The sequence below is a fragment of the Centroberyx gerrardi genome, chromosome 23 (assembly GCF_048128805.1).
Source record: "Centroberyx gerrardi isolate f3 chromosome 23, fCenGer3.hap1.cur.20231027, whole genome shotgun sequence".
NCBI lineage: Eukaryota > Metazoa > Chordata > Actinopteri > Beryciformes > Berycidae > Centroberyx > Centroberyx gerrardi.
In genome coordinates this window covers 17,912,911-17,925,380 of record NC_136019.1, presented here as the reverse complement: position 1 = coordinate 17,925,380, position 12,470 = coordinate 17,912,911, and the positions used below count along the sequence as shown (strand labels likewise).

The following is a 12,470-nucleotide window of genomic DNA, read 5'->3' as shown; positions in this document are numbered from 1 at the left end:
GGGGCCGACGTGCAAGGGCCCCGAGATTTGAACGCCAGGAGGGGGGGGGGGGGTTCGAATCGACTCTCGACTCCGGCGTAAACACACCCTTTGAACTCCTATACCGCGCTCTTGTGTTGAATGAGCCAGCTTCAGCCGTCCCCACTGAGGAAGCAGTCAAGCCTGAGTAATAGTCCCTTTCTCTCTCTCTCTCTCTCTCTCTCTCTCTCTCCCCCTGGCCCCCCGACCACTCCCCCTCCTTCTCTCACTCACTCGCTTTTCTTTTCGTCCACCAGCCCCCCCTCCCATTACAATCGCCGCCCCACCCCACCTCCAGAAACAACAACAAGCTCCCCAAAAAAACAGAAGTCTAATCGCTCTCGATCTGCCGGCCTCACGACTTCACCCACCTGCCCCGCAAGACTACCGCCCCCCTCCTCCTCCTCTTTCCTCCCCCTCCTCCTCCTCTCCCCCATAAAACAACTTTTTTTTTTTGTCACCCATCCCCCCATCACCCCAAATTGGTTCTCGCCGCAGAACGTGGCCATGCCGTTTTTTTTGGGGGGGGGGAAACAAGGCCAATAGATTCAGTCAGATGTGATAAAGTGTTCCTCTCTTGCTCGGGGGACTCTGCATAAAGAAACATTTTGAAGGGAATGTTTTTTGTTTTTTTTTCTTTTTTTAACTTCGATGCCCCCGGCCTGTCAAACAGAATCAGATTATGGGGCCTTTAAAATCCCGGGGTTTCACTCGAGAAACATTTGCATAGCTGTTGAGGACTGGGACGCTCGGGAGAAACACGTGTAGGATCTATTGTGAATTTATCCGCGGCCGCAAGTTTGATCGCGAATGATCAGAAGAACTACATATAGAGGGGGGAGAGTTTTCATTTCTGTGCCCAGTCAGCCTTCTACTGTATCATCTGAAAGCGCGCATGCAAGCCGCCGCATTTCAAAAGAGTCATTATAGGACACTCGTGTCCCGAGGAATGCCCTTAAACAAACATATCAACTGAGGGAAGCAATCAACATGTCACACATTGACAAACACCCGCTGGGACAGAAATGCCAAGAATTTGTTGATTGAACGGAGACCAATGGGGGGAACAACAGGGGTGGATGTACATTATAACATTATGGGCTCCATTCCCAGATTGAGCTTTACAACTGGTTCAGTGATTGCTTTCAGTGGCTGATGTCAATTAGAGATGCTTTTCGGTAAATAGGCTTCATTCAGATCCCGTAAATCCATGACCCGAATTCGCATATTAACGGTGGGATGCTCCACATCCATGTCTTGCTCGCTGTGATCAAAAATTAAAAACAGATTTATGCTTATGCCACATATGGACCGACACTCTGAACCAAAAGGGTTCAATATAGTACCATAGCAGAACCCTTTTCGGGGCTATGAAGAATCCTTAAAGTGGTAATCCGTATCTTATTTTGTCTCCATCTTTGATCTTTGGTCATTGCTGTGGTGTTTCTGCACTGCTCTTCCCAGAGATCACCTGTCAATCAAACAGTGTGTCCAATACTGTGACGACTTTTTATTTGGATTTTCTGTAGATGCAGTTTGAGTTTCTGTAGGTGGCGCTCTTTTCTTTGTCTGTTCAGCCATGATGGCTATCACTGCTCATGCTAACTAGTCTCCTATGCATTCTGAAACATAAAAACACCACTGGAAAGATAAAATGCGCCACTTCTTGTGCGCCGTGGATTTTTCCCAGGAAAGACCTACCAGACACCGGGTGTTTAGAACAGCAAATGGAAAAGCACTCATGAACTGGATATAGGTTGAATCACTGTTGTGTGATTGAGAGTAGCCAAACAGACATTTATTTTGATGAAAATGTCACGGATTATTACTTTCAAGAATGCATGAAATGTAGCAAATCAGCAGTTTTAACTTCTTAGAACCACACTGGATTCTTTATCATGATTTTCCTTCTTTTTTTTCATTTGAACTTATTAGAGCCTTCTTTGAGTCATCACCGTTACAGATAGAAGTAGAACCACTTCCCTGACCAAAGACCCCTTGAAGAACCCTCCTCCCCCCCGAACGTCTCCGACTCTCCCAGCGGCCGAACGTTTTCTTTGCTGGAGCACCACACAGGAATCTGTCTGAGGTCTATGATTCAGAGCTCGACTTGGTGATTCAGAGCCGGAGCGCACGGCGCAGTGGGGCAGCGGCGGTTCGTGGCTTCGGTCCACACGAAGGACAGAGGCTGACAAATGGCACACCTGCACCAGAGCCTTTGTCGGAGTCAGCACTTCAGCCCCACCGTCCGGGTCTATAGGTGCAGCGCCGCAAGTCCGAGGCTCTCCCGCTCATTAGGAAGTTAAAGGAGTGTGTTGTGCGGTGATTGATTATGCAGTAACACTTAACAGCTCTGTTAATGGCGGCCCTTGCTTGGGACTTATTACCAGGTTGGTATGTAGATACAAGGCCAGGATACTGAATCAATCACTCCCAACGGCAGCGCTAGAAGATGCGCAGTTGGGCCCGGGTTGTAGCCGTATCGTAGGATCTAGAAAGAATCTGATAAACAAAAAGCTTTAATTTGCTGCTAGACTAATAACCGTCCAATCATTAGCGCTAGTAGGCAATTACTTTCCTGCAAATTGCAGGCCGTGAAATAATGTTTTACTTGTCTAATGAAGGGATAGAGTCCGGGCACGGTTGAGGAAAACGCTCCCAAAACTATGGATGATCGTTGATGTGATATTCGTCTCGGCTTTGTACCTGTGAAACATCTCTGGATGGGGGGAATTACATTGTGCTGTTGCTCCTCATGACGTCTTTTCACAGTCAAATGCAAAATTTGAGGCCTACATGTAGACCAGTTTAAATCTTATTGGGAAAAAACAAAGCCCTGTTTGCTGCCTACTAGTCTTGATTTGGGGAAAGCCTTTGAGAGCAACATCTTTGTTTGAGAGCACGAGTAATAATGGATTAGACAATGGTAAAGAGTGCAACAACAGACAATAGGACACATGGCTTCACACATGTAAACGGTGTACATGTGTGTGTGCTCCTGACCCAGTCATGTGAACTGAATGGTTTATGGAGAAGAGTAGACAAACAGGGCAGCAGCATGTGACAGTGATCAGGGGGGTCTTGACGGACAAAAACATGGAGGGGGGAGCTCGCATGCTTGTGTGTTGTGACGGTTGCCAGGTTGTGGCATGTATGCGCGCGCTTGCGTGTGTTTTGTCGATGGCCTTTGTCGATGAATAAAAGAAAACCTGCTCCTTAAAGCCTCAATGGGAGTCGCTAAGCGTGAACCTGTACACAGCGCACACTGGGTGGATGCTGAGCGTGGCGAGCCAGGCAGAGCGATACAAAAGGCTGGCAGACACGGTGACATCATCCCTTTCCCATACCTTTCCCCCGAACACGCCCCCTACCTTATGATTAAGTAGTCGGGCTGGCTGGCTGGCTGGCTGGCCGGTCAGCAGCCGCGCACGCTCACGGTCAGGAAAAGGGAAGAGGTAGACAATGAAAAGAAAAAAAAAAGGGGGGGGGAGGCTATAGGCTTTAGGCGCGGGCACGACAGAGATACGGCTGCGATCAAACAGGTAGGCTTAGAGAAATTACAACCATCCTCTCCTCTCCTCCAGCCCCCCTGTCTCCTAGCAACTCCGTTACAGCCGCGATTATCATAAGCCAATAGCCTACCTGGCACCCCACAGGTACTGGGGAGGTGGGGTGAGGGGGGGGGGGATGCACAGGCGCTGCTGCACACGCCTCATTGTGTTGCCATGTTGAAATACACAGCAAAAGGCAACAGAGAGGGGGGGGGGGGGGGGGGTCGTTTCATAGCTTTGTGTAGGACACCAGGCTTGGTACAGGAGCAGCAGAAGGGTGGCCTTGGTGTGTGTGTGTGTGTGTGTGTGTGTGTGTGTGAGAGAGAGAGAGAGAGAGAGAGCTATAGGCTGCCTATCACTACAGGATCACTACAAGGGCTGGTAGCAGCGGTCTCATTGACTGACAAGCCATTCAGATGCGATAGCAGCGCCAGAGTGCTGCTGGCATGTAGAGCAGCGCTGGTCAATCACTGTCATTCCCATCACGTCCTCAGCGCCTCACCACAGCCCATCTGAATAAGGCACCGGGGCTGCGATATGCAAAGGTCATTTAGGCGGGTCGGCTTGCACCAATCATGCTCCTGCTAGACACACATGCATACACGCGGCGCGAGCGCACACACATGAATATATAGTATGTGTATACACGCGCGCGAGCACACGCCAAACTGATCACAGCGTGGTGATCCATTACTGCGGTGCATAATGACACACGCGGACACGCAGGCACGCGCGCGCTCTCTCTCGCGCACATATATACATACATACACACGCGCGCGCGCGCACTCACACACGCCTAAGGTGATCCATTACTGCGGTTCATATGACAATCCTGTAAAATAGCCCCTCTCTCTTTTTCGCCCTCTCTAACACACACACACATACCCACACACACGTACACACACTTCTGAATGAATGTCGACGGACGGTTCTGCCTAGTTTATTTTTTTCTCTCCAAAACCCTCCATTGCTCCACATCATAATTTTAACTGTTTGTGTTTTAACACAGCGCGTCGTCTATTTGAAGGCGGTGAGCGGAAAAGAGAAAGAAATGCAGTCTTACCAGTTTGAAAACTCAACGCCAAACTCAGGAGCAGCAGCCTCTGCATGGTTCAACCGACCAATAAGTCCGTTATTGGCTCAAACCTCCGTGAGGACAGCATCAAAACCCGGAGTTTACTCACTATAAGAATAATGATAATAATAACAATAATCCTTCTGCGTCGTCCCTCCTCGTTTCTCCCCTGCCTTCGGTTGGACCCGCTCCGCTTTTACACCATTTCACTGCTTTTTTCACCTCTCTCCCTCTCTTCTTTGCTCTCCAGCGACGGTCCGTTTTCTACACTAGTGTATCAAGCGCGCCGCAATAAGATATACAACTTCTGGTGTTAACTTTCAAAATAAAAGCCTTATTGACGAACGTGTTTGAATAATTTTTGAGTAATACAAAGATGAAGAATGCATTTTTTATTTATTTTAAAATGAAATTGTTAATAGGCAAATACTGTAATTCTCATACAAGATCTGCTATCTTATAAAAGTCTATATTAACTCATTTCAGTGGCACGGTTGAAGTCAGAATAACCCAACAATGCCCGATGTTTGCCATAGCCTATGTTAATTTGACAAAGTTCATAAATTCTCAAACACTAAACTAAAGAATTTTCAAAATAAAACATTATTGATAGAAGGTAAACCTACCATAGCTCAATTTGCCCACCTTTTTATATGCAGTTTACCCACCTGCATAGGCTGATATACATGTTTATAACCTAAATTCACAGTATACATCATACTAAGTAGCATCAAACTGATCTATTGGTCTTTTATGGGGGAAACCAAAGATTCATGTTTTTTTTTTATTCTGGTGGTTGTTTTCCTCATGATGATCACTGTGTGGAGGACAGCGTTTACCCACCTATTTACTTTCCACTACATCACCGCTGCTACGGGTTGGCGTTCGAGTCACAGCGACACTTTTATTTTGAAGACTGCATCGCCTTATTTCCGGTTTTGTTCTGATTGTATCTTGGCTGACTTGACGCAGCTCACATTCTCATTAGCGGCGCATTCCTCCCTCTCTCTCTCTCTCTCTCTCTCTCTCTCTCTCTCTCTCTCACGTCAGCAGCACCACAGCACTGCCCCCTTTTTTCTCTCTCCCTCTGGATCTTGCATAGGCCAACACCGGTGTAAAAAAAAGAATAATTATAAATTATGAAATAAAAAACAGGCTTATAGAAGCATAATGTCATGTTGTTGCATGTCGGGACTGCTTGTTGTCAGCCATGGTCAGATGTTGTGTCATGAAGCAATAGCTCGGATATCTCACTAAAAAGGTCTATAATAATCCTATAATAAATGATTTATAAGGATACTCACATATATCACAGCTAAACTATACATCCTTGTAATAATACCATAGGAATATTATAGGAATGTATCATACAGGCTCTATAGATAAGAATATATTATAGGAATATTATAGTGATGCTATAGGAGATTGAAAAAAAATACCATAAGGTGCCATAAGGACATTATACACACACTATTGAATAGACAAACACACTGTAAATCCCTATAGGAACACAATAAGATGGTGATACAATAGAAGATATAAAACACTATAAGGTATGAATATCTCACTATAAACTCATAGTTGAGTATCATAGACACATTATAAGTCCCTATAGGAATATTATAGGAATATTATAGTGATTTTTCTGTTAGACTGGATAAACCACTGAAATGCAATCCATGTTTTCTGCTCCTTAGTAAACAGATGATGCCCTCATTCCCCCTCACATAATGTAGGCTACAGCTTTTTTGGAGATGGTTCCCCCGTGATAGCTGTCACCATTCAGTAGGTCTGTACAGTGAGCTTGGAGGTGGGCTGGTTCCTCCTGTTTTAGTCTATGAGGACAACGGTAGACTGAGGTTGGAGCGCCCCCTTGTGTCCGCAGCTCACCCCGCACCCTCTGATCTCGCCACAGCTGGAAGTTTTAAGGATCCTAAAAATATCCACACACACGTTACAGTCACTGGTATTAGAACTGATCCTGATCATGCATGTAAACAAGCCTCAACTCAGATTACTCACTTTTTATTGCTGACATAAACTGTAAAGCCACAGTATACATAGGATTATTAATATACATGTAGCCTATGATAAATAGTAAGTAGTATCATACTGATGTAAGTTATATACGGTCTTGTAAGGGACTTTTTTAAAAATTATTTATAATGGTGGTTATTTGCCTTGTGGTGATCAACCGAAGTTCATAAATTTTGCCTATACCTTTTGATTTGCCAATGCAACACTGATTTTGATGATACTTATTTCTGATCTGTTATAAAATATCTAACTGCAGCATTTTTGTGCATAATTGACCATTACTGGATATGCATGTAAACAGCAACACAGCTCCAATAGCGAAATATAGCCTACCAATAGCTATAATAAAAGAGATGCAGGACCTAACAAGGTCTAGGTTAGAGAAATGTGTCGAGAAAAAAAAAAGAAAATATTGAATGCCAGTACATAAACCTATGTGCAGCCACACACTCTACCACACTGTTTCAAATTTTGGATTTTTATACACATTTTTTTAATTATTATTTAGTCCAACTGAAATTATGGATCTCTTTTTCAAGTGAGACCTGGATGAGAAATTAGCATCATGACAAACATAAAAATTGCAGAAACATACAGAAACATACAATATATCAAGTCAGAAAAATAGTCAGTCATCCTTCACCAAGAGAGACCAGATATTTCAAAGCATGTGGGGAAAACACTCGCACACTGAGGATGGCGACTGCAGTCTAACATGCCGCCGCCAAAACATCATTCATCCCTTTGTGTTTTTTTTTCCTCACGGTAATAAAAGTGACCGCAGGTCTGCCGTGTGGCACACAGAGTGACTCATCTCTGCCGGGACTCGAACCCGGAGCCTCTGGATTAGAAGTCCAGCGCGCTATTCCATTGCGCCACAGAGACTGCGCCAGAATAACCCGGGTCTGGCACGGTTTACATACTTCACATCCTCTCGTATCGCTGCTCCCCGCATCCCCGCAGCATCAGGACCACTCTGCGCCGACATGTTGGCTCCGACGGACCGGCCGGCAGAGGGCGCTGTTGCCGCTGTCCGTATGAACAGCACGGAGGGAGGGCGCTCTCGGCCGCGTCAAGCTAGCCAGAGTACGACAGGAAGTCGAGGGTTTCTGCCTTCAAAATAAAAGCGTCACCGTGACTGAACAGAACGTTGCAATTACGTTCGTAAACAAGGGGTTTTATTTTGAAACTAAGCACCAGAAGTTATATTTTTATGCTGGCTAGCTCGACACGTCGATCGCCTACACACAGAGCCAAAATGGTGCTACTCGGAGCTTTTCTTATTCCCCGAATTCACGTTGAAATATTATATTTTTCAGGCCTATCTATCGGTGAGTGGACGTTGTAATTAGGCTACAAAATAAAGGCCTTTGAAACAGACCAGATACATAAAGATAGCGCCGTGAATGAGAAGGCTTTAATTCATTTATTGGACTTTGAACCAATTCGTACAGAAATAAAATTTTCCTTCACACAGAAATGACAGCGAAGCGGGCAAATTGGTCCGTGTACCGATTAACAGTCTAATATTCTCATTAGAAACTGAAAATAGTGCAAAAATGTTACACTGCTGTCGCCTCGAATGGATGCAAATGGGAGATTTTACTCGTTTTTTATTAGGCATATAAATATTATATTTATTTTTTGTTTATTTTTGGTTTTATTGAAAATTCAAAATAATGTTCTGCAACCCAAATGGTGTTAACCGACTTCTCAATGTCATGTGGAAATCCTCGAGGGAAATGCTGTAACATCCCGCAGCCCAGCCTACTTACTGTATGGTATATTGCCTTATGCCTATGTTGCACCAGCAGTGGTTACACCGCTATTGCATCAGATAACCAGTTCAGCACCTCCTTCTGTCTGACTGCATCCACATGTCCTCAGCAGAATATGACACCTCGGATTGGATACTGTGTGAGGACCTAGATCTAGGGCTGAGGAGTCTGTTGTCTCTCTGTAGGCCTGCTGTCAGGTGGGGAGAGTGAAACTTCTAGAACCAGGAGTCATCCTCATGTAGTTTCCCCTAGACTGACGTTGACAATAGCTGATATTTTGTGCTGATATTCAATATCATTACATTCGATCCTGCCAACAATGCCAAGGATTCAGTGTTTCTCCCAGACTTTTATTCTTGTCAGGGTGCAAAAGCCTCTGAAACAGCATTTAGACCATCATGGGACACTAAAACTCTCCATCGAAACCCATACTGATGAAATTCTTTTAGTGTTAGCAGCTCTTTAAGGCAGATAGACCCACCATACCTATTCAATGGCAGGGAAACTCTGGGATACATAACAACAAAAATTACTGAATAATGAAATTAATAAATATAATGTGCAGGGAAGAAATCATTGCAGGTTTTACAGACTGTTTTCTGTAGGTGTGATCAAGGAGGATCCTCCACCATGTCGGAGGTGGACGACATCACAGGCTGATGTATATTTAATAAAGGGACACTATCAGCCCTAAATGCCGGTCTAACTCGACTATATTCTAGCAAATGAAGTAACAGTGAAATTAAGCTATTCCTTATTTTGCCTGGGACTCCCTGAAGGACCCCTGGAGGTCCCTGGACCCCAGTTTAGGAACAGCTGGCCCATGCTCACACACCGTTCACATTATAAGGGCCGTTGACTCCCTGCAGGGCAGCGTTAAGATTTAATGTCCTCGTGGCAATTATGAACTGTTGAGAATATGAATTATGAATTATATATGAATTATCCTATATGCTTGAGTTGTGTGTGGATAATAGCCAATCCCTGGATGTGATTATCATCTGAGCCAATAGATGGCGGTGCAGACTTTACAGTGTGTTGCCTCATCAGACATGGGAATGGGCAGATGGTAGAGTTAGGCCTGCTGGAAAAATTCAACAAAGATTGTGTTTAACAGGACTTTTCTGATATATGACATGATGCTGTATTTGCATTTTTTGGTTTGTTTTTTGATAGAAGAGTCAATGCCAAATTAAAAATGAACTGGAACCTAATACTTTTTCATTTCACTTTAAAAAACATATATATTGCACATATTTTTTATTATATTTTTATTATTTTTTTTTTCATATTCTGTATTATTTATGTTTCTTGACTTCTTGACTTGCAGTACTTCCTCCTCTTCCTCCTCCATACTAAAAACACAGGAGTGAAAGGCCCAGGTCAGAGATTTCCTCCTGCCCCCCCCCCCCCCCCCCCCCCTTCTTGACTTCTTGACTTGCAGTACTTCCTCCCCCTCCTCCCATACTAAAAACAGGAGTGAAAGGCCCAGGTCAGGGATTTAAAGCATAATAAACATGATAAGCATGATACACAGAATCCAGCTTGCCTAACAGAGTGGAGGCTGCTACGTCGCCATAGTCAATTACAAACAAAAATGTGGATTGATCTAGTTTCTTTCTTGCCTCAAAGGGAAAAACATTTCTTGGATCGAAAGTAAAAACCTAGTTTTGTGTTCAGCTTCTTTACAAAGTTCTCAATATGTACATTTAAGGCTAGCTTTTTATTCAATCATATACCAAGGTATTTATAAAAGAAAACCTTATCTAATGCTGCTCCCCCTAGAGTAAGGATGGTAACATTTTCTGTAGCTTGTGAGCGAGCCCTGATAAATGTCATAAATGTCATTTTTTGAGCAGTTAAGACTAGCTTCAGCTGAATAAGTGAGACCTGAAGAGTCTGAAATGTGACCTGCAGCTCACAAATGGCTTGATTAAGGGAGGAAGCCATTGTATAGATCACTGTATCATCTGCATAGAAGTGAATCTTTGCTGGGTGGACCCCCTTTCCCAAATCATGAATAAAAATAGAGAATAAAAGTGGGGCCAGAATGGAGCCCTGGGGAACACCGCTAGTATCTTTTAGAAGTCTGACTTGTGGTTTTCAGCATGAACACATCGTGCTCTGTCTGGTGGGACGTTTTGAAACCAGTCTTCTGGTCGTCTGCTTCCTCACTGCAATTTTAGCGGCATGATTGTTGCATGTAACCATGAATATGCCGTTATGATACAGTTCCTGCAAAAATGCTTGTTCATTAAACCTGTAGGAAGCATTTCTTACACAAGCAATTGCACAATGACCGCTTGCAAATATGCCAGTTGTGACATTTTTTGCCAGTATGTTCTAACACATTTTGCACATACTTCACTTCAAACTTAAGGTCAGACTATCAATTATTAGAATGAACTCTCCAGTGCGTCTGATTTAAGGAAAGAAAACACACTGTAGACTATCATATATTGTTGTCAAACTGCTGGATATATTTGTTCAGCATTCATTACATATGGAATCAATAAGGGAGTTTTCTGTCTTCAGGTGTGATGCTGTCCTGCTACATAGCTGATTCAATTTATGCTATTTTTTGCAATAGGAAAGCTATTTTTAAGGGTTTATATCTTGAAACTGCTACAGTAAAGTATTCATGTTACACATCATAGACATATTTTACTTTAAATGTATAGACTATTAACTAATAATTTCAGTTACCCCTCTGATTTAGGGAAAAAAAATCACATTATGTATGATCAATGAAAACACACTGTCATGTAATAAAGAAGGGATTCTTTTCGTTTTCAGTCTAATAATATGATACTGACCTTTGATGCTTGGTATCTATGACACTGTGTGTCCTATGTGGGTAAAGTGCTATTGGATTACAATCTAGATGCCTAAACTGCATGTTACTGTGTGGGATATGAGTTGATAGACACATCCCATAATGATTGTTGAGTGACACAAATATGTTTGTGTCACTCAACAAACATTATGGGATGTGCCTATCTTTGGACTGCGTGAAAAGTGGAAAACTAAAGCTAAAACTTTACATGATGCTTAAGGGTCTAACAGAATACTGTACCATTTAGAAAATACATGGAAATAAAATGGAGGGGACAGCTTAGAGGAGAGGCAGAGAGAGAGAGAGAGAGAGATGAAAGGAAAGACAGCCAAGAGGAGAGGGAGAGAGAAACTTAGGTGTGATTAAATAGAATCCATATGCAATTGCGAGCATCTTACTACAAACACTGGTATTTTCCAATAGCGTCATTTTCTATAGGCTTGATAACCTCTTTAAATTCACCAAAAGTTACCAGCTCATGGAGTTTCGAGTGCTTTGACATGGTATTCCAAGCAGAGCGGGCAGCAAATGTGAACGCTTTCTTCCCCAGCTCTGCCGGAGCTTAGGGTGTAGTAAACAAAAGAGAGTCTTGGGACCTGAGACTAAAGATTCCCACAGTTCTGAGTCAGACACACAAATATCACGCCCACAGAATGGCCTCGTAAATAAAAGCAAGCCATCAAAACAGTTATAGTATGAGTCAAGAAACGTAAAACTTGTAACAAACCTCAGAGCACCATGATAAACTGTGTGTAACTACTGCAGGGCTGATGCATTCACATACAGAATTTCTCCTCAATCAGGTAGTGGCAGTGGTCAGAATTCTGAGGAAACTGTGGTTCTTCGCACACCTATCCTGAGAGACAGGTGCGTAGGAGAGGACTGGGAAGTCAGCAGAACATGAAAAGAGATTCCCGCACACTGTCTGTACTTGCAATTAAAACATTTATTTGCAACGTTTCGGTACTGAGACCTTCGTCAGGCAAAAATCGTGGTCAGTGGTCAGAATTCTGAAATTAAACTCAAAATTCTGACTCTATTCTCAGAATTCTGATGTTAGATTTCTGAGATATAAGTCAGAATTCTGACCACTAACACTACTTGATAAGGGTGAAATATGGTATATGAATGCGTCACTTTTTTTTTCATACATTTTTCACATATGGCATTAATCC

At 43.3% G+C, this 12,470-nt stretch overlaps 1 protein-coding gene and 1 non-coding gene across 2 annotated transcripts in view; both read right to left on the bottom strand.

Annotated features, from left to right (window-relative positions):
- The window catches only part of kirrel1a (kirre like nephrin family adhesion molecule 1a), a 30,036-nt gene extending 25,226 nt beyond the window's left edge, over positions 1-4,810 (bottom strand). The window contains exon 1 of the mRNA XM_071899119.1: positions 4,633-4,810. Within this exon, the coding sequence (XP_071755220.1) occupies positions 4,633-4,678 (46 nt within the window). The 5' untranslated portion in view covers positions 4,679-4,810. The remainder of the gene's footprint in view (positions 1-4,632) is intronic.
- Positions 4,811-7,492: 2,682 nt separating this feature from the next.
- Positions 7,493-7,566, bottom strand: trnar-ucu (transfer RNA arginine (anticodon UCU)). The gene has a single exon. It is a non-coding gene; the product is annotated as a tRNA-Arg (tRNA).
- Between the last annotated feature and the right edge of the window lie 4,904 nt (positions 7,567-12,470).